A 21,949-nucleotide genomic window follows, 5' to 3' on the forward strand; every position below is an offset into this window, starting at 1 on the left:
ATGTAAAAGGGGAACTCTGCGGGTTCAGATGTAAAAGGGGAACTCTGCGGGTTCAGATGTAAGAGGGGAACTCTGTGGATTCAGATGTAAAAGTGGAACTCTGCAGGTTCAGATGTAAAAGGGGAACTCAGTGGATTCAGATGTAAAAGGGGAACTCAGTGGATTCAGATGTAAAAGGGGAACTCAGTGGATTCACTTGTAAAAGGGGAACTCTGTGGATTCAGATGTAAAAGGGGAACTCTGCGGGTTCAGATGTAAAAGGGGAACTCTGCGGATTCAGATGTTAAAGTGGAACTCTGCAGGTTCAGATGTAAAAGTGGAACTCAGTGGATTCAGATGTAAAAGGGGAACTCAGTGGATTCAGATGTAAAAGGGGAACTCTGCGGCTTCCGATGTAAAAGGGGAACTCTGCGGATTCAGATGTAAAAGGGGAACTCAGTGGCTTCAGATCTAAAAGGGGAACTCAGTGGCTTCAGATCTAAAAGGGGAACTCTGCGGGTTCAGATCTAAAAGGGGGACTCTGCGGGTTCAGATCTAAAAGGGGGACTCTGCGGGTTCAGATCTAAAAGGGGGACTCTGCGGGTTCAGATCTAAAAGGGGGACTCTGCGGGTTCAGATCTAAAAGGGGGACTCTTGTGATTTACTTCATATGATTACAAATGTTATTTAATTGCAAAATATATGTATAGTTAAAACCATAAAAAAGATTGCTGTGTGCCGCTAAAGTGTCCGGGTTTGACTTGAAGAAAAGGTAGCAACCCTAGTCACATTACTGGTTTTATCCGTTGTCTAGAGCCGCTCGTTAAACCATTAAGAACGAGAAAAGAACCTAATTATGTTACAAGACATTTGTATTTGCCAGGGTTGGTTTTGTACCGTCCTCAGCGGCCTTTTAGTTTTCAGAAGTATTTAGTTGCTGGCCCTCTAGTATTTCACTATTTTTTATGTTTTTTTTGTCCCCTGTGTATTTTTATGTTGTGTTAGATGAGGGCTGTAACTCAGTGACCAGCTAACGAGCCCGGCATCGCATTTTAGCGTGAAACAGAGAATCCCGACTGACTGGGCTCTAATGTTCTTCTTCCTGTACAGGCAACAGGCACAGCAGGCTGAATGGAACCAAACAGGCGGTCGAATTCAAGTCAAAACAATGGTTTGGGGCAATGGTCAGGTCTCATAAGGAAAAAGTTGTGGTAAGCATGAAATTTAATCTAAACCTTTATGTCTGATGTCAGAATATGTATACACAGCCTGTTCTTTTATAGCAATGGAAAGCAGACGCTGCGTTTTGTGCTACGATATAAAAGTCTCCAAGTCTGGTAAATATGAATTAATGAACGGCACATCTGCTGTTATTATTAGAAGAATGGCTACATAATCGCTTTATCCTGCTAATCTTTTTATCATTAGCTATTCTAAATAAACCATTTTTATTGCTGTTTTCCTCCTGCTAGGAAGTCCAGACAGAGGGCCATATTCTCAGAAGAGTTACGACGGAGTATCTCAGGAAACTCCGTCGTATCTCTCTTTTTTGACCCGCGTATCTATGCGAGTGATTCCTAGAATCATTTTCGCATAGATACGCTGTAGATCCGACAGCCGTAAGTCACTCACACTGTCGGATCTTAAATGTAATTCGCCGCCGGCCGCTAGGTGGCGTTTACGTTCAGGTCTAATTTGTTTATGCAAATGAGCCTGATATGCCGATTCCCAAACGAAATCGCGCCGCGTAACTGTCGCTTACGTCGTTTGCGTAAGGTTACCCCTGTTATATGAGGGGTAACCTTACGCCAGTCCCACGTATGCCATGTTAAGTATGGCGTCGGGTCCGCATCGTCTTTTCCCGTCGGGTACGTTGTTTTCGTAAGTCGTTCTTGAATACGACTTTACGTCAATGACGCACACGTCGGCGTCATTGACGTTTTCCGCCGAGAACTGGAGCATGCGCACTGGGATATTTTTAGCCCGGCGCATGCGCAGTTCGATCGGCACGGGGGCGCGCTTAATTTAAATATAAGCCGCCCCCTTTGAATTACGCGGGGATACCCTGGGCCAATTACACTACGCCGCCCCAAACTACGGAGCAAGTGTTTGGGGAATACGGCACTTGCTCCTGTAAGTTGCGGCGGCGTAGTGTAAATAGCTTGCGCGCCGCCGCCGCAGGATCTTAGAGAATCTGGCCCAGAGTTAGTACCAGTTGTGGACCGAATTCTGCATGTGAACGTCAACAGTCAAACTTATTAAAGGGAAACTATTCACGCTAGCTTTGGTCAGCTACGTTCGGATCGCTCTTCAGAGAGCATCTGACATGGTGAGGAAGGCCTCGTACACACGACCGTATTTCTCGGCAAAAACCAGCAAGAAAACTGCTTCTTGCTGAGATTCCCATTCGTGTGTACGAGGCATTCAGGTTTCTCGTCTGGAAATTTGGCCAGAATCTCGACGAGATCTTGTTGAGATTCTTGTCGGCCAAAGCTTTTTTGGTCATACTTCTCTTCTGGATCACAGGGTTGCACTTACTTTTGTTCTCCTATCACCCAGAGTTGGCTTATAGCGGCTGCTGTCAGCTGACACCACAGAACCGTTCCATGCTCTGGAAGGATCCCGGCCGTATTGTTGGGATCCACCCAGCTGCCTGATTGACAGCAAAAAACAAGGGGCCAGATCAACAGAGCAAGTACGCCGGCGTATCAACTGATACGCCGGCGTACTTTCAAATTTCCTGCGTCGTATCGTTGTTTTGAATCCTCAAAACAAGATACGACGGCTTCTGGGTTAGATCCGACAGATGTACGTCTTCGTACGCCTTCGGATCTAAGATGCAATACTTCGGCGTCCGCTGGGGGGCGTTCACGTCGTTTTCCGCGTCGGGTATGCAAATTAGCGATTTACGACGATCCACGAACGTACGCGCGGCCGTCGCATTTTCTAACGTCGTCTGTAGTTGGCTTTTTCCGGCGTATAGTTAAAGCTGGTATTTTTCGGCGTATAGATAGACTTGCCATGTTAAGTATGGCCGTCGTTCCCGCATCGAAATTTGATTTTTTTTTTTTTCGTAAGTCGTCCGTGAATAGGGATGGACGTAACTCACGTCTAAGTTAAAAAAATGACATCATTGCGAAGTCATTTCGCGCAAAGCACGGCGGGATATTTCTGGACGACGCATGCGCAGTTCATTCGGCGCGGGGACGCGCTTCATTTAAATGAAACCCGCCCCCTGATCGCCGATTTGAATTCCGCCGCCAGAAATACACTACGCCGCCGTAACTTACGGCGCGAAATCTTTGAGGATTCCAAATTCCGCCAGGTAAGGTACGGCGGCGTAGCGTATCTCTGATACGCTGCGCCGATCCAATTCTCTCTGGATCTGGCCCAAGGAGAAGCACACTGCTCCAGGCAGAATCAGATGCAAGATAGATCACAGGTGCAGACCTCGGCTCACCACTGCGGAAGAGGAATAAATCAAGAAATTGGTCGCACACTGGAACTCCAACTTATCTTGATGTCATCTTTATTGTCAAAAGGGTCAGACAGATACAGGCAATGGTAGACGCGTTTCACAAGCGATAACTTGTTTGTTCATCTAAGCTCTGAGAAAACTGAGAACTGAATGATCAGCAGTCATGTAATCGCTCAGTTCTCAGGCTTGAAGCGGACGATAAACAGCTGCAACATCAAATCTATGCTAGTAGTTTTTTTTTTTTAAATACCCCAAACTTCTTCTTTAACTCTCAAGTCTCTACCAATAAATTAAATATCAGTTTACAAAAAGGATATCAGGGAACTGGAGAAAGTGCAGAGAAGGGCAACCAAACTGATAAGAAACATGGAGGAGCTCAGCTATGAGGAAAGATTAGAGAAACTAAATGTATTCCCTCTTGGGAAGAGGAGATTAAGAAGGGATTTGATCACCATATATAAGAGGTGATATCTAGTGAATTTGGTGTTGAGTTATTGACTTTAAGGTCATCACAAAGGACAAGGGGGCACTCTTTACATCTGGAGGAAAAGAGATTTAACCTCCAACTATGGAAAAGTTTTTTTCAAAGTAAGAGCTGTGAAAATGTGGAATAGAGTTGGTTCTGGACAGCTCAGAAGATTGCTTTAAAAAACTAATATTTATAGGTAAAGTTGATCAAAGAATATCTGATTGCCTCATGGGGGATCAGGAAGGAATTTTTTCCCCACAGCTGGAGCAAATTGGATCTCATGCTTTATTGGGGTTTTTGTTTGGCCTTTCTCTGTGGGTTGAACTGGCTGTGTCTTTTTTCAACCAGACTAACTATGTAACCCTGTTTGTTCTGGGTGGAGTGGCTCTTTAAAGGGGTTGTAAAGGTACAATTTTTTTTCCCTAAATATCTTCCTTTACCTTAGTGCAGTCCTCCTTCACTTATCTCATCCTTCCATTTTGCTTTTAAATGTCCTTATTTCTTCTGAGAAATCCTCACTTCCTGTTCTTCTGTTTGTAACTCCACACAGTAATGCAAGGCTTTCTCCCTGGTGTGGAGTGTCGTGCTCGCCCCCTCCCTTGGACTACAGGAGAGTCAGGACGCCCACTAACACACAGCTCCTTTCTCTATCTGCAACGTAGAGAGCGTCCTGACTCTCCTGTCGTCCAAGGGAGGGGGCGAGCACGACACTCCACACCAGGGAGAAAGCCTTGCATTACTGTGTGGAGTTACAGACAGAAGAACAGGAAGTGAGGATTTCTCAGAAGAAATAAAGACATTTAAAAGCAAAATCGAAGCATGAGGTAAGTGAAGGGGGACTGCACTAAAGGTAAAGGAAGCTATTTAGAAAAAAAAGAATTGTACCTTTACAACCCCTTTAAGATCTTTGGGTCTTTAATTTCAGTGGCCTAGATTCAAGAAGCAATTGCGTCTGCGTAACCACAGTTACGCAGCGCAATTGCTTACTTGCGCCGGCGTTACGAATGCTCCTGATTCAGGAACCTCGTTACGCCGACGGCAGCCTAAGATATGACTAGCATAAGGCTCTTATGCCAGTCATATCGTAGGCTGCATTCTTACGTTGGCCGCTAGGGGGCATTCCCATTGTGGTCAGCGTTAGTATGCAAATTGCATACTAACGCCGATTCACAACGTTACGCGAGCCCTGCGTACGCAGTTTACGTCGTTTCCGTCCGTCGGGTTTCGCGTAAGGCTGCCCCTTCTAATAGCAGGGGCAGCCAATGTTACGTATACCTGTCGGTCCCGCGTCGCAAAGTTTAAATTTTACGTCGTTTGCGTAAGTGAATCGTGAATGGCGCTGGACGCCTTTCACGTTCACCTTGAAGCAAATGACGTCCTTGCGACGTCATTTGCCGCAATGCACGTCGGGAAAGTTTCCCGACGGAGCATGCGCCCTACGCTCGGCGCGGGAACGCGCCTAATTTAAATGATTCCCGTCCCCTACGGGATCATTTAAATTGCGCGCGCTTACGCCGGGCATTTTGCCGGAGCGCCCACGCAATTTACGGAGCTACTGCTCCGTGAATCGAGGGTAGCGCAGAAAATTTGCAGGGGCACAGGGCAAAAACTGTGTCCTGCGCCTACGTAAAAACTGCGCAAATGTTACTGAATCTACCCCAGTATGTATATGTCTAGGAGACTTTATAGTATACTTTCCTATGGCTCACAAACTCACTTCTTGTGCTGCGCCTTCATCCCATCCCACAATCATACTGCCACTAGACAGTTCTGACCAACGACATCCACCGGAGACCAATTAGTGAGGTCTTTGTCTTATGTTGTGGCATCTAGACATTTGAAAATATGTCTGCAGCTATTTGAGCTCCTTCCTAAACGTCTTTCAGAAAGACAGCAGCTCGTTACATCCAGCGGTAACGTGATGTCACAGTGTACATCGTATAACACGTCAATAAAAGGTCATTTGGTAAAACTTCCTTCCCTTGCTAGACGAATCCTGTTTTTCTTTGAGAAGTGGTTCCAGTATTTATAAGGAAGAAACAGAAGTATACATTTTATTTTATCCAATTTATTCATTAGAGTTGTTTCTAATCATTACTAGACAGTGTTATTTATTAGGTATAGATTTTTGTGAATTTCTTATTGGCCAAAAACAAGTTTAAACAAAAATGTTAAGAGCCCATTCACACAGGGGCAACGCGACTTCCAGCACGACTTTGGGAGGCAACTTGGACACGACTTGAGTATGAATCAACAGGCAACTTACATGGCAACTTCAAGTCGCCTCCAGGACAGGAGGCTTTCCAGTGGCCAATCATTTTTTTAGCAAAAAAAAAAAACAGCAGTGATTAAATAACACCAAAAGAAAGCTCTATTTGTGTGATTTTTTTTTTTTTATAAAAAGTACATTTGGGTATAGAGTTGCAGAATTGCAATTGTCATTCAAAGTGTGACAGCGCCTACAGCTTCAACATGCTTTTTTGATGCTTCAGTGATACTTTAAAATGGCCCAGTAGTACCCCCAATCAACAGATCCCCAACTCATTGGTACCCTTGTTCAGTAGATCCCAAGCTTATTAGTACTTTCGTTCAGCAGATCCCCACTGCTCAGTAGTACTTCCATCTCTGCTAATGTCCCACTCATTAGTATCCCCAGCTCTGCTGATCCCCCCGCCTAATAGTAACCTCAAGCTCTGCTGATCTCCCACTCAATAGTAACCCCCAACTATATTTATCCTCTGGTTTGCTGATCCTCCTCCCTCTCTCTCTTGTCCCTGCCCACCTCCCACTATATTGCTCCCACGTTGAGCCCCACATGTGACATTGCTAGCTTCCAGTGGCGGCTGGTGCTCAAATTTTTTTTGGGGGGGGCACAAACAAACGAAAAACAAAATTGTAGCCTCACTGTGCCCATCATACACAGCTACTGTGCCCATCAAACGCAGCCACTGTGCCCATCAAAGGCAGCCACTGTGCCCATCAAAGGCAGCCACTGTGCCCATCAAATGCAGCCACTGTGCCATCAAATGCAGCCACTGTGCCATCAATTGTCACCACTGTGCCATGCCATCAATTGTCGCCACTGTGCCATCAATTGTCGCCACTGTGCCATCAATTGTCGCCACTGTGCCATGCCATCAAATGCAGCCACTGTGCCATGCCATCAAACGCAGCCACTGTGCCATCATTTATCGCCACTGTGCCCATCAATTGTCACCACTGTGCCATGCCATCAAACGCAGCCACTGTGCCATCAATTGTCACCACTGTGCCCATCAATTGTCACCACTGTGCCCATCAATTGTCACCACTGTGCCATGCCAAACGCAGCCACTGTGCTATGCAATCAAACGCAGCCACTGTGCCATCAATTGTTACCACTGTGTCATCAATTGTTACCACTGTGCCATCAATTGTCACCACTGTGCCCATCATTAGTCGCCACTGTGCCATCAATTGTAGCCACTGTGCCCATCAATTATAGCCTCTGTGCCCTGTAAAATGCTGCCACTGTGCCCTGTAAAATGCCCCCCCCCCCCGTCGGGCACTTACCTTTCTGGGGTCAGCCATCCTGCTTCCACCGTCCCTCGATGTCTTCTCCTGCCCTAGATGACACTTCAGCCAATCATGTTACCGGTGAACCTGATTGGCTGAGACGCCTGTCAGTGTTATCCAGGGAACGCACCCCCTGTGCGTCCCCTGGATAACTATTTGGAAGCCGATTACAGCCTGAGGGCCGCTGGCTCTGATAGGCACTTCCAAAGCCAACCAGCTGCTGTTATTCAGATGGCCGGCTCTCACCAGGGGCGGCAGCAACAATACATAGATTTATGCAATGCATGAATCTATGTATTGTATTTCAGTGGCGGTACAGGAGAGAGAGGGGGCGGCTCTATGGATGCACCGCCACTGCTAGTTTCTCCTACTCCGGTCCCCCAGCTCTGCTGATACTCTACTGTTCAGTCATCTCTCTCCAGTCCCCGCTCACCTTCTGCTTTAGCGTCTTCCTATGTTGCACACCATGTGTGCTGTCTGCTAGTTGCTCCACTCCGGTCCCTGCTCCCCTTCCTGCTGCTCTTCTCTGCACAACAGATGTGATGTCTGCACCAGACACTTCTAGAATATATACACAAGAAAAAAAAGTGACTGCTGGTGACATCTTTCAGGTTTGCTTGTTGGTTTCCCAATGTATCCTAAGATGTCTCATACATGCAATACCTCCAACATAAAGAGAAGCTAACGCTGAATAAAAGCCTCTCAAAAGCTGCCGGTGCTGCTAGCGAGCTTTGTAATAGACTTCTGTGGAGGCTTTGAGGTCCCTTTGAAGCACAAAGAAAGCAACACGGGGGATAATTTTTGATGCAAAGCAAAGCAAATGCAATGTGTTAACAGGACTGGAAGCTTACCATTTTATTTAGTGACGGGTTTTTATTGGCATTCAGAGTGATTTAAAAAAGCATGTCCAATGACACGTTTTGAAGCAAGTATAAACAAGCCCGAAAGTGGACCTTTAAATTAGACTGGTATGAAAACTACAAAGAGAAGCAATTAATTGGGGATTCGCTGTGTAGTCTTTCCATACGTTTAGTATATATGATGCAATGGGATAGCAGACATTCAGCTCTGAGGAAGAGGGGACATCCTCAAAATATGTTAGCGTCTGATTTGTCGGAGATGACCTGGGGCACGTGTTCGCTGTTCTGGTTGAAGTTTCTCTAATGCAAAAAATTAATGAAATCACATTTTTTCTTTTTGCAAAAAGGATGGATTTATGGTTTTGTTCAATAGCATGCATTGGTGTAATATCTGTCCATTTTGGTCATCAGACTCAGAAACCTAGATGCAGTATGCAGTTGGGTTCTTTTGAGTTGCTGCAACTTGTATTTGAGTTATGGAAGGAATAGAGCAGTATACCTGTACTCTGGAGATTGGCAGTTGGTAGGATCTGTCATGGGTCCTGTATGTTGACGTCATCTCTGTAAACTCTGATTGTAGGAGAGGTGCCATCTCTGCAGGAGTTTTCCTCTTGTGATATTTTGGTGATTTTTGTGTTGCTAGTAGACATGTGCACAGCAAAAAATTTTGTTTATTTCTGTTTCATTTCTGTTCGTTTATCGTGATTCGTAATGAGTCGTAATTTCGTAAGACGTTAGTTATCGTATTCGTACTCTTTAGTATTTTCGTAACACTCTTTTTTCCGTTTCCGTTTTTTTCTGTTAGTTTATTTTTCGTTGAATCGAGATTCGTATTTTCGTTATATTTTGTATTCTGCTGCGTTCGTATTTTTAAAATGATTTTATTCGTTTGTTCGTTTTTACGTTAGTTTAATTTTCGTTGTTTTGCTATTCGTATTTACATTATATTTTCCATCATGCCGCATTCGTATTTTCGTAAGAAATATATTTTCGTTGCTTTATGATCATTCATATTTTCGTGTCTAATTTCCTTTGATTGTAAAAACGTACTTTTGTAGTTTTTATTGCATTCGTAATTCTGTTAGAATACATTTTACGTTTATTCGACACACTACTCGTCGTAATTTTGTAATTCGTACTTTACTGTGATTGACTTGACTGTCTTAGTTAGCACACACACCCTGCCTAGAATGAAGTCTGATGTAGAAGAAAACTAAAATATGTCAGATATTACAAATACAAATCTAGAAATTAGATGCACTGCAGTCTAACACAGAAAAAGACACAAGGAGCCAGGAGGTAATGAGAAAGAAGCTCATTGGGGGAAGGAACAAACCTCTTCAGAGGAAAGGGACAGCGCTCAGTGGCTATTTGTCAATGTCCAGAAATATTTCAGTACTAACGAAAGCTAATTTACATTATTTCGTATTTTCGTTGTTTTCATTTCCGTTTTCCGAAGATTCGTAATTTATTTTTCGTTAGTTTTGATTTGCGTTTTTTATTCCTTGTTCGGCATTTCGGTTGTTTTCTTTTCGGTCTTCGAATATTAGTAAGTTTGCATTTTCGTTCATTTTGTTTTTCGTAATTATTATTTTTTTTGGGTTCGGTATTTTCGTTGTTTCTATGTTTTCGTTTCTTTCATCTTTCGTATGTTCGTTGTTTTTCATATTCGTTATTTAGAAAATATCGTTATTCGTTATTAATTGCGCTAAACCGTTCGTTCATTCGTATGTTAACGAATCAACTAAAATAACGAAAATTGATGGAAAACGTATTCGTAACTTAAAAAATTGCACATGCCTAGTTGCTAGAAGACAGAACTGTTTACCATCTCAAGCTCAGCAGGGTGAATGGAATCTGACAGCTATGGCAAATAGTTTAGTTTGGGATATTTTCAAACTGTCATGTTTTTAGATACATTTTTTCATGTTGTGGTGTAAACCTCACTGATGGAAATAATCAGACAGCGATTCATTGTTGTATTACAAGAAAAGACAGCTAAGTTATTCTTGTCTTTACAAGTCAAAACAACTGTATAGGTTATGATGAGAGTCCCAGAACCAAATAAAGGACAATCTATTAAAATACTATACTAGATTGACACTTATAGCATATGTAGTGCTTACCCCCCCCCTAGAGCTGCTGGGGATGATGGGTCTTTTGTTCTGCTCTCTTAACTGCTTGGTCCCCACTGACACACTCGGTCATATACTAAAGCTGTTTTCAACTGCGTTATTATCCAGATAGCAAGTAATTGTGCTGCAAGTTTAAATAATAATGTGCTAAGCTATTTCTAGACTTGCCAGGCTTCACAATTTCAGCACATCTGCCATGTGTGACTCCAGATCAACTTTCTTTGCAAACATGCTGCAAGTTCTGGTTCAGTTATGTTGTGCTATAGTCATCCCACCACAGGGGGTCACTGTGGCTGAATTTTCATGCTGTAGACTTGCAGAGCTTCTGTTAGGCCCGTACACACCAGTGGATCTGTCCGATGAAAACGGTCCGCAGACCGTTTCCATCGGACATGTCCGCTGCCGGACATGTCCGTGTGCTGTACACACCATCAGACCAAAATCCCAGCGGAAAACAAACGCGGTGACGCATCGCGACGTGGCCGCGACGATGACGCGGCGACGTGTGCAACCCTGGAAGGTCAATGCTTCCACGCATGCGTCGAATCACTTTGACGCATGCGAGGGCTTTCGGCCGAGCGGGCATGTACGGTGAGTCTGTACAGACGACCGAACATGTCCGACGGACAGGCTTCCAGAGGACATGTTTCTTAGCATGCTAAGAAACATTTGTCCGCTGGAAACCTGTCCGATCCGCCGGACATTTGTCCAGTCGGCCGTACACACGACTGAACATGTCTGCTGAAACTGGTCCGCGGACCAGTTTTAGCAGACATGTTAGGTCGTGTGTACGGGGCCTTAGAGACTTGCCAGGCAAATAAGCTACAAATTCGAAAAATGTCAACTAGAACTTGTGCTTCAAGTGCTCTGCAAGTGTACAACTTGCCAGTCAAGAAGTACAGAAAGTTAACAGACATCGGCCCAGATTCACAGAGAGCAAGGCGCACATTACGCCGCCGTAGAGCAAACACCGTACGCCACGTCAACGCAGCGCGGAGAGGCAAGCATTGCATTCAGCAAGCCAGTGCTCCCAACGCTGCGCCAGTGTGGCGTGGGTTTCAAAGGCGCACGCTGGCGTAGGTTGAAGTGGGCGTGAACCCATGCAAATGAGGCGTGACCCCATGCAAATGATGGGCCGAGTGCCAGACAGGTACGTATCACAAACTGCGCATGCGCCGTGACATGGACGCATGCACAGCACCCCCCTGCGCCTGCTCACAACCACGCCGGCACAACTGTCTAAGCTACGCAGGATCACCGCATACGCCGTGAACATAACGTACGCCCAGCCAGACACACGTCCAACACACAATACGGCGGCTTGTGTTCCCTGATGCAGACCTGTGCATGTCTGTTGCCGGGTTGCACTTCATTTATGGGGAATAACTTTACGCCGGACGTACAACTTACGCGCATCTCGCGTAGCATGCGCCGGGCACACGCACATTCGTGAATCTATGTATTTCCCTCATTTGCATGTTTAATGGCTAATCAATGGGAGCAGCACCATGTGCCCAGACCATATGTGCGCCCACCCTACGCCGGCGTGTGCAAGCTACGTCGGCGGGGTGTAGTCTGTTTTTAGGCGCATGTTGGTTTGTGGGTCTGCCGCACACATACGCCGGCGCACATTTGCACTTACGTCGGCGTAACGTGTTATACGTCGGCGTAAGTGCTTTGTGAATCTGGGCCTTATACTTCACAACACTGTCACAAATTTGTGGCAAGTCATCCTTGCTATATGGGTAGCCTACCAATCTAAGAATGCACACAAATAAGGCCGCAAACAGCTTAGAGATAATTACTTAAATGCATTAAGGCAATGCCAACAAACAGAGGGTACATCAATAAACATGTAATTATACAGACTTAAGGATGCTATGAAAGGTGAAATGGTTAAATAACCACTAGCTGGCCCTCGGTGTTGTAGCAAGACTAAATTAAACTACGACCGGGTAACTAGAGTCTCTAAACAGCCTCAGCCAGTTCAGAAGAATCAGAAAAGGGTTCTGTTGAACACCTTGTGCAGACAACCCCAACAGGTGTATGCATTGCTAGTATGAGGGTACCTTTGGAGGTGGTAGAAAGTACCTGTCATCTAGTAATTAAGGTTGGCCATCTTTTGATGGGGCCCTTCTTTTGGTGGTGCACTGTCCCTTTAATAGTGTGCTTGGATGATAGGTGATAGGTTGCTAAGTAGGAGCTGTCAGTACACCACTTCCAGGCAGGTAGCTCCAATATAACATCTGTCTTTCTGTGTCTAGGCCTGTGCACCTTTATACCACTGGAGAAGCGTAAAAGAAACCAGTGAACGAGACCCGGTGGGGACCTGCTACATTGCCATTCAGAACTTCAGCTCATACGCAGAATACTCTCCTTGTCGCAACCGTAAGTCCTTGTAATTATCATCTTACTGTTAAAGTGTATGTAAACCCTAACCATTAACTTCTCTAATTTGTTTCCTTTTGGCTTGTTCACCCTTTCATGACGGAGGGTAAATCCTAACACCTGAACCTATTTTTGCAACTTTGACATGCGTTAGTAAAACTGTACATATCATCACAACTACTTAGTGTATTCAGATAAATTATAATGATCAATCTGTTTTATCCTTTTTTAATATACAGTATATATATATATATATATATATATATATATATATATATATATATATATATATATATATATATATATATATATATACACACACACACACACTTCCTTGTTTACATTTTTTCTCCTCTAGCAAGGAGAAAAAGATACAGTGTATCTTTTCTCTCCATTCAAGGGAGAAAATAAACACAGGTGCAAGATACACAGTGACTGGTCAGAGTGATAGCCAATCAGAGGTTATCACAGCAATCAGGTGATTAGGAACTTGGTCTCCCGATTCCTGATCATTAATACGGGACCCAAGGCTCTTGGTGAGAGCCCAATTTCCGTGTTGGGAGCTCGTTGTGCAGTGCCATGAGGCCACTTATATGAGTACTCATATGAGTATAGCCATTGAAAGTGTCTAGTTTTATCTGTTCAAAAAGTACAAAAACATATTAATACTGCCAGAATTCCAGTGAGCTTATAACTTCCTGCGCTCTCTGTTTGTGCTGCACTGAAATCCTAAGAGGTGTTATTAGCTGTGCCCAGTTGTTGCTGTGAACTACAAAACACCCCCTTTATTTATGTAGAACTTTTCTGTGCTTCTCAGGCCCCGTACACACGAGAGGATCTATCCGCTGGTATTTATCCGCAGATCAGTTCCAGCGGATAGATCCTGTGGTGTGTACGGCCCAGCGGATATTTATCCGTGGATATTTCTCAGGCCGATGGATTTCCAGCGGATAAAAATTTCTTAGCATGCTAAGAAATCCATCCGCTGAAATCCTGTCCAGCGGATTGATCCGGTGGTCTGTACAGACTCACCGGATCAATCCGTCCGATTCCCTCCCTCGCATGCGTCGTAATGATTCGATGCATGCGTGGAAGTCTTTATCTTATAGCGTCGCGCACGTCGCCGCGGCATCATCGCGGCGACGGCGCGGCCACATCACCGCGGAGGGATTCCGCGCGGATTTCGATCTGATGGTTAGTACAACCATCAGATCCAAATCCGCCAGAGGATTTATCCGCGGAAACGGTCCGGATAATCCTCTCGTGTGTACTAGGCCTAAAATAAAATTTATGCTGATTACGCAGGTAGAAAAGAGCCTAAAGCTCCACCTGAAATGAGAAAACAAAATACACTTTATGTCATTAGAAAGGATTGCTGCTCTCCTCATCAGCCATGTAGACAAGAGTGAAAGGCGAGCTCAGCCTCCGTGTCTCCAAAACCATGACGTGTTTCACCCCGCCCATCAGAGCTTAGTCATTAGCCCTATGACTAAGCCCCGATGGGTGGGGGGAAACGCATCAGTAGGGGTACGCAGAGACAAGCACGCTAAGGCAACCTTTCATTGTTGTCTACATGGCTGATCCGGAGAGCAGCGATCCTTTCTAATTACATAAATTAGCCTTCTGTAGTGGTACTTGGATACTCTGGCACCCTGTCTGGCAGTGGGTCCAGGGAAGTGATTACCTATCGGCTTGAGCAGCGCCACACTCTTTGATTACCAAAATACACCATATGGACAAAAGTTTCAGACACCTGATCATCACACCACTATGTGGCCATGTGAACACCCCTCAAAGTTATTGAGTCCAGTGAAGGGTACTCCTGGAACTACAGCTTACAAAGACATTTAAAAAGTTCTGCACTTTCAACCTTGTGTTAACAATTTGCTGAAGGCCAGTTCACAAAGCCAGTTCACAAAGCCAGATCCATAATGGCATGGCTTGACAAGTATGGTGTGAAGGAACTCAAGTGTCCTGACCTCAACACTAATGAACACCCTTTGGATGAATTGGAAGGCTGAATGTGAGTCATGTCTTCTCCAACATCATTACTGTACCGGACCTCACCAATGTTCTTTTGGCTGGATAGGCAAAAGCTCCCACATACATTCCCTCTTCTGGGAAGCTCTCCTAGAAGAGGGAATGTTCTTATAGTTGCAAAGGGGTGGTGGAAGGCAGGGCCGGGACAAGGGGTGAGCTGCCCAAGGCACAACGGTAGAGGGGGGCACCCCCTCACATCACAAAAGCTTCAAATCAGTTTCACATCTGCTCTGACAGCTACAGCTGTCATGCCATGCACCAACATACCAACTCTCCATCCCATCCACCCACAGCTGACACAAAAACACATTGTGCACGTGCAAAACTACCTTCTAGCCACAAGAAAGCAAGCGATTGGCCATGCAGGGGCATTGCGCACCCTATGCCAACCATGCACAAGGTGGCAAAGAATGGTAACATGGTGGTGACCCTTCTATGGCATGCATTTGAAAGAGGGCTTAGGTCTGCATTCTTGCCCTGGGTGCTGGACGACCCTGTTTCGGTACTGGTGGAAAGGTCTTATTTTAATGGCCATGGTATTGGAATGGGATGTCCAATAAGCTCATATAGGAGCGATGGTCAGGTATAACCAAACTTTGGGCCAAATAGTGTGTGTAATGTATGTCAGACCATGAAGAAGTGCCTTGATGTGTAGTTCTGATCTTCAGAAGCAGTCTGATTGGGTAAAATCAACGTTGCAGCCTCTCTTGTTGGCTCATAAACCATTCAAAGTCAGGCAGATGCCTCAATGCTCATCATTTAGCCGCTAGTCCATGGCCACCCCAAGGGAAATATCATCTGCTTCTAGAACTATAACAGTGTCTAAAAATGCATAAAATCCAAAGAATGTGTTTTTATTCCAGAGGGAATTTCCTGTAGGAATTCCAGTGAGATCTAATGATTATTTACAAAGGATTACTTACTAGAACACAAAGTCACTACTCCAAGGATGCAGCTTATTCTTTTTTTTTTTTTTAAAGTGTATTTTGTGCGTGTACTCGAGAGAGGAGCTGGACTGCAGGAGTTGGGAGTAGGCAGGCCTCCCCCAGAGGCAATCTGCCACCTTTCTCCATGCAGCTTATTCTGGCTTGTTCTCCGATAGATGTTACAGCTTGGCATCCAAATAATAACATTTATTAAAATTGTAACTATCCTTAAAGCGGTTGTAAACCGCATAAGCTTTTTTTTTTTTTTCCCAAACCTGCAATGCAAAAGCCATAATAGGCTAGTATGCACTGCATACTAGCCTATTATGAAATACTTACCTCGGAACGAGGTGTGTACCACTTACCTGGTCCACGCCGAGCAGGATGTCATCTTGCTCCGGCGTGTCTTCCGGGTATCGCCGCTCCAGCGCTGTGATTCGCTGGAGCGGCGATGACGTCAGTCCCGCGCGTGCGCGCGGGAGATTTAAAATCGGCAGGGTCCGGCGGATGCCGGTCCTTCAGCCGTGGATTCCCCCCTGCGCATGCGCCGCCCGCATTGCGGGGGGAATATGTCCTAAACCGTGCAGGTTTAGGAGATATTCTCCTTACCTACAGGTAAGCCTTATTATAGGCTTACCTGTAGGTAAAAGTCCAAATAGTGGGTTTACAACCACTTTAACTACATTTTGCTCTATTGTAAAATGATTAGTTAAAAAATGTAATATATTTTGCCTTTTGAATCATCAGAACATTTTGAAGCACAGAAGCATAAGATAGGTAGATCCATTACATACAGAATGAAAGTGTAACACCAGACAAAACTTTTTTCTCCAGTTTTGGATAGAGAAGACTAATGTACTCACGATCATTTTTCGGCATGAAAAAAAAAAGTTTTTAAAAAATTTCATTTAAAATGATCGTGTGTGGGCTTCACATATTTTTTCGGGTTCTGAAAAACGAAAAAAAAATTTCCGAACATGCTGCATTTTTTAACGACGTTTTAAACTATGTTGTTTTTTTCGGGTTGTAAAAAAATGATCGTGTGGGCTAAAACGACGTTAAAAACCCACGCATGCTCAGAAGCAAGTTATGAGACGGGAGCACTCGTTCTGGTAAAACTACCGTTCATAATGGAGTAAGCAAATTCATCACGCTGTAACAGACAGAAAAGCGCAAATCGTCTTTTACTAACACGGAATCAGCTAAAGCAGCCCAAAGAGTGCCGCTGTACGTGTTGTACGTCACCGCGCTTTGCTAGAGCATTTTTTAAAAACGATCATGTGTGGGCAACGTCGTTTTAATGATGAAGTTGGAAAAAACAACGTTTTTTCTACATGTCGAAAAACATTTTTTTATTCCGAAAAATGATCGTGTGTACGCGGCATTAGAACCAGTGTTAACTTCGTCATCTAAAATATTTTCATCAACTAAATGAATACTATTTTATTCGACTAAAATAAATAAAATAAAAAACTAAAACAATTCAGATGACTAAAATACTACTAAAACTAAAATGAGATTTTAGTCAAAAGACTAAAATAAGATTAAAACTAAAATGGCATTTTAGTCAAAAGACTATAACTAAAACTAAATTGAATTCATATCACAACGGGTAAATGCTCTGGAGCCTACACACGATCATTTTTTTTTTTTTTTTTTTTTCAATTAACAGTTTTTATTGGACACGAGGTAACCCCCGTGCCAGAAAAGATACGGTACAAGGATGCCATCAGAGCATCAACAGAAAAGAAAACAGTGCATAGCATATAACAGTACAGTACAAGGCATGTATCAGGGGGAGCTCAATAACTCCGCTCGTAAGCAGCCAACCTAAAAACACAAGCTGCCAAAAGACAAAAGTAAGCACGTGTAGAACAAACCCCTGAGTAGCAGAGGCATAAGAGGAAACAAAAAAGAGGGAGCCAAGAGGAAAAAAAAAAAAAAAAAAAAAAAAAAAAAAAAAAAAAAAAAAAAAAAAAATAAAAAAGGAAAAGGGAAAGAAAAAATAAGAGGTGGAGAAAGAGCAGAGGAAGGAGACTGCAAGCGCAGATAGACAGGGAGAAAGAAAGAGGGGGGGGGGGGGTTAAGGGGTGGCTCGACTCGTGGTTCAAGGCGGATCCTCCCGACGATGCCATTCCGCCCAAACTGCATCATGAGTGTCCAAACTATCTCGTAACCTGGCAGTCATTTTTTCCATTAGTTCAATATCTTTGATCCTGGCGTAGAGGTCAGATTGAGAAGGGGGTGACAGGCGCTTCCAATGGAGGGCAACTAGGCATCTCGCAGCCGTCAGTACATGCCTCAACAATTTCTTGGAGGACTTGGAGATCCGCAGGGCTGAGACTCCTAGTAAAAACAGTTTCGGGGACCAGGGAACCAGCACTCCAAGGAGGCGAGATAGCAACTGCTGGGTCTCCGTCCAAAACGGTACTATCTTGGGGCAGGTCCAGTAAATGTGGTATAAGGTTCCCCTGGCTCCCTGACAACGCCAACACCTGTCTGAACTGGATGGATAGATAGCGTGGAGGGTAGCCGGCGTCATGTACCAGAAATACAATATTTTATAGGCATTCTCCTTATACAGCGTACAAAGAGAGCTTTTAGCCGCCTGGGACCAGATCGTCTGCCACTCTGTCTCCGAGATCTCCTCCCCGAGCTCCCTCTCCCATCGCAGCATGTATGCATGCTTACCCTGGGTGGGGAAAGAGCGAGAGTTCAGCAACCGATATGTATCAGATATCAACCCGCGTCGAGCCGATCCCTCCAGTACCAATTTTTCGAAAGGCGTTGGCGTTGAAAATTGGAGCCCAGGGGCGAATGATTGTGCATAGTGTCTTATCCGCAGATACCCATAGAACACCTGGCGGGGTAGGTCAAATTTCTTTTGCAAATCGGAAAACGATAGGAGTTTCCGTGTTATGGGGTCCACTAAATGGCCAAAATGAAAAAGATCACGCGACGCCCAAGGCGACGACATCTGATGGGTCAAACTATCAGGCATCCTGGGGTTGAACAGGAAGGAGGTCAAAAGAGACCGCTCCGAGCTCAGGCTATGCGTCCGCGACAGTCTGCGCCAAAGCGTCCTGAGGTGAAGCATGGGCCCCAAGAGTCGGCCCGGATCCACCTCCGCGCCTGCATTCCATAGTAGGCTATTCGGGTGTGCGGGAGCCATCCAAATTTTCTCGATTTGTGTCCATATATTATAAGAGCGCTGAGGGAACCAAAAGGTAACGGCGCGCAGCTGAGCTGCCTGATAATATTTAAGCAGGTCAGGGAACCCCAGTCCCCCGTCAGTGCGGGATGCTGTCAAGACCGTCCGTGGGACTCTGTGTCGCCCGTAATTCCAGACGAAGCGGACCAGATCCGCTTGGAGCTTACGTAGGTCCGCGTATGGGACTGGTATGGGCAACGTCTGGAATAAATAGAGGAGTTTGGGAAGGATGACCATCTTAACAGATGCCACCCTACCCAGAAGGGAAATGTGATGGGCCCTCCACTTCTGCAAAAGTTCTCTTATGGAGCGATAGAGGGGGGGGAAGTTGGCCTTATATAAAGAGTCAAAGGACGGGGTGATCTGCACCCCCAGATATTTCAGCCCCGCTGTAGCCCAGTGGTAGGGAAAGCACTGCTTTAGATGTCGAACCTCCTCGTCGGGGATGTTAATGGGGAGAGCTACCGACTTGGCCGCATTTATCTTATAACCCGACAGGGACCTATATAGATCGAGTTCAGCGTGGAGGTTAGGCAGGGAGATTCTAAGTTGGGTCAGGGTCAGAATAACGTCGTCTGCGAAAAGCGCCAGCTTGAATTCCCTACCCCGCACCAAGACACCCCGGATATCCGGGTTCCTGCGAATCGATGCCGCCAGGGGCTCCACGCAAAGCGCGAACAGAAGCGGCGAAAGTGGGCATCCCTGGCGCGTTCCATTTGCTATCGGGAAAGAGGAAGAGTGGGCAAAGGGGGTCTTAACCTGAGATGTAGGATTCGTATAGAGGTGCTGTATGGCCTGCAGGAAGGGGCCGCGAAGTCCTATGTGTTTTAACGTGGCAAACAGGAAAGGCCAGCTGAGGCGATCAAATGCCTTTTCTGCATCCAAACTAAGGGCTAACGACTCCTGGCCCTCCCTGTTCACCACATCTATCAGGTCGATAACCCGTCTGGTGTTGTCCCCCGCTTGGCGGAGAGGGACAAAGCCCACCTGGTCCTTATGAACCAATGAAGGGAGCAGCACATTTAGACGCAGTGAGAGGAGCTTGGTGAAAATTTTTAAATCTGAGTTAAGTAACGCGATTGGCCTGTAGCTAGCGCACAGCGAGGGGTCCCTGTCGGGTTTGGGGATCAGAGTTAGAAACGACCGCTGCATGTCCGAGGGGATAGGGGTCGTTTGAAGGAAGGCATTAAACAGCTTGCACATGCGCGGAAGGAGGATGGGGAGAAACGTCTTATAATATTCATAGGGGAGACCGTCTGGGCCAGGGGATTTATGTGCGGGCAGGGACTTAATGGCAGCCGTGAGTTCCTCCTCTGTCACAGAGGCGTTAAGGGAGAGGAGGTCAGCAGGCTGGATCTTAGGGATTCCACTGTGTTCCAAGTAGTCACGCAGACGATCAGCCAGGTCAGGGGGTGAGGGGTCATGCGGTATGTCAGGGTCGCTATATAAGGCTGTGTAAAATTCCTCAAAAGCCCGAGCTATGTCCCGAGGGTGGGTCAGAAGGCGGCCCGTACCATCTTTAATCTGGTGAGGGGTGGTCATGTGGGAGCGTTCCGATAGCTTACGCGCCAGCAGAGAGTGAGCCTTATTTCCCTTGTCATAGTACCTTTGTTTTAGCCGGAGTAGGGCCTTCTCCACCTGGCCTAAGGCCAAGTCCCGAAGTGTTGTGCGTAGGCATACTATCTTTTTAAGAAGGGGTATGGATGGAGAAGTTTGCAGTTGGGTCTCTAGTGTCCTCAAGTCCCTCTCTGCCTGCACTTTGGCTGCTTTCGCATCCCTTTTCATGGCTGAGGAGAGCGCCATGCAACGACCCCGAAGGACTGCCTTATGGGCCTCCCAAAGAGTGGCCAGGGAGACGTCCGGGGTATCGTTTTCGACGAAATAGTTTTGCAATGTCTTCTGCATTTCCAACCTAGAGGGGCTATACTGGAGTAAAAAGTTGTTCAGCTGCCAGTGACAGGGCCTGTGGTTAGGGGCACCCAGGTCCAGAGTCAGGACCACTGGGGCGTGATCAGACCATGAGATCGGTAATATTCGGGCCTCCCTAGTAACACGGAGGGTGGCGTTGTTAACAAAAAGGTAGTCTATACGGGAGTGCATGCGGTGCGGAGCAGAGTAGTATGTAAACTGTTTATCCCCCGGGTGAAGGGCGCGCCATGAGTCAAACAGGGCATAACGTCTAGTAAGCTGGCGAAAAAGTTTAGAGTCTCTGTGGGCCCGGGTCTGTGGGTCCGACGGGTTCAGGACCAGGCGGTCAAGGGCCACCGACTGGCACAAGTTGAAGTCTCCTCCAAATAGCAAGTATTCGTTGGGTGACCGGAACAACCGCGCAAGTACTCTAGAGAGAAAGTGAATCTGGTGGGTGTTGGGTGCATATAGAGTGCATAGCGTAACTGGTTGCTGCTGCCAGAGGCCCCTCAGGATGATGTAGTGCCCTCTAGGGTCAATGAATGACTCTGAGCATTTAAAGGGGGAACCTTTCCTAAAAAGTATGGCCACTCCCGCTCGCTTTCTAGGATTGAACGCCTGGAAGATCTGGGGGTACTGTCTGGACGCAAACCCAAAGGAGTCCCCTCTGTCGAAGTGCGTTTCCTGGAGAAAGACAACGTCCGCCCCAGAATGCCTGATCTCCCGCAGTGTAAGATGTCTCTTCCGATTTGAATTTAGGCCGTGGACATTGAGGGACATAATCTTAGCCATGGTCATGGGTATGTGCAAGCAAGAAGGTACTTATCTGATCCCGCCGCGAGGATATGCCGGGACCCGCCTGGGGGAGACGCCATTTCGCAGACACAGTCCGGACAGCCGCCAGGAGCACGAGCCGAGCCACGGGAGCAAGGGAGGGGAAGAAGAAAGAGAAAGAACAAAAGGAGGAGAAAAAAAGGAAAAAGACAACATTAAATGCAAT

The 21,949-nt window shown here is 45.9% G+C and overlaps 1 protein-coding gene across 1 annotated transcript in view; it reads left to right on the top strand.

Annotated features, from left to right (window-relative positions):
• ITGA8 (integrin subunit alpha 8) overlaps positions 1-21,949 on the top strand; it is a 266,086-nt gene that overhangs the window by 38,644 nt on the left and 205,493 nt on the right. Inside the window, exons 3-4 of the mRNA XM_040352410.1 lie at positions 1,090-1,190; positions 12,741-12,864. Coding sequence (XP_040208344.1) covers positions 1,090-1,190; positions 12,741-12,864 — 225 coding nt within the window. The remainder of the gene's footprint in view (positions 1-1,089; positions 1,191-12,740; positions 12,865-21,949) is intronic.

The sequence above is a fragment of the Rana temporaria genome, chromosome 5, assembly GCF_905171775.1.
Source record: "Rana temporaria chromosome 5, aRanTem1.1, whole genome shotgun sequence".
NCBI classification, from domain to species: Eukaryota; Metazoa; Chordata; class Amphibia; order Anura; family Ranidae; genus Rana; species Rana temporaria.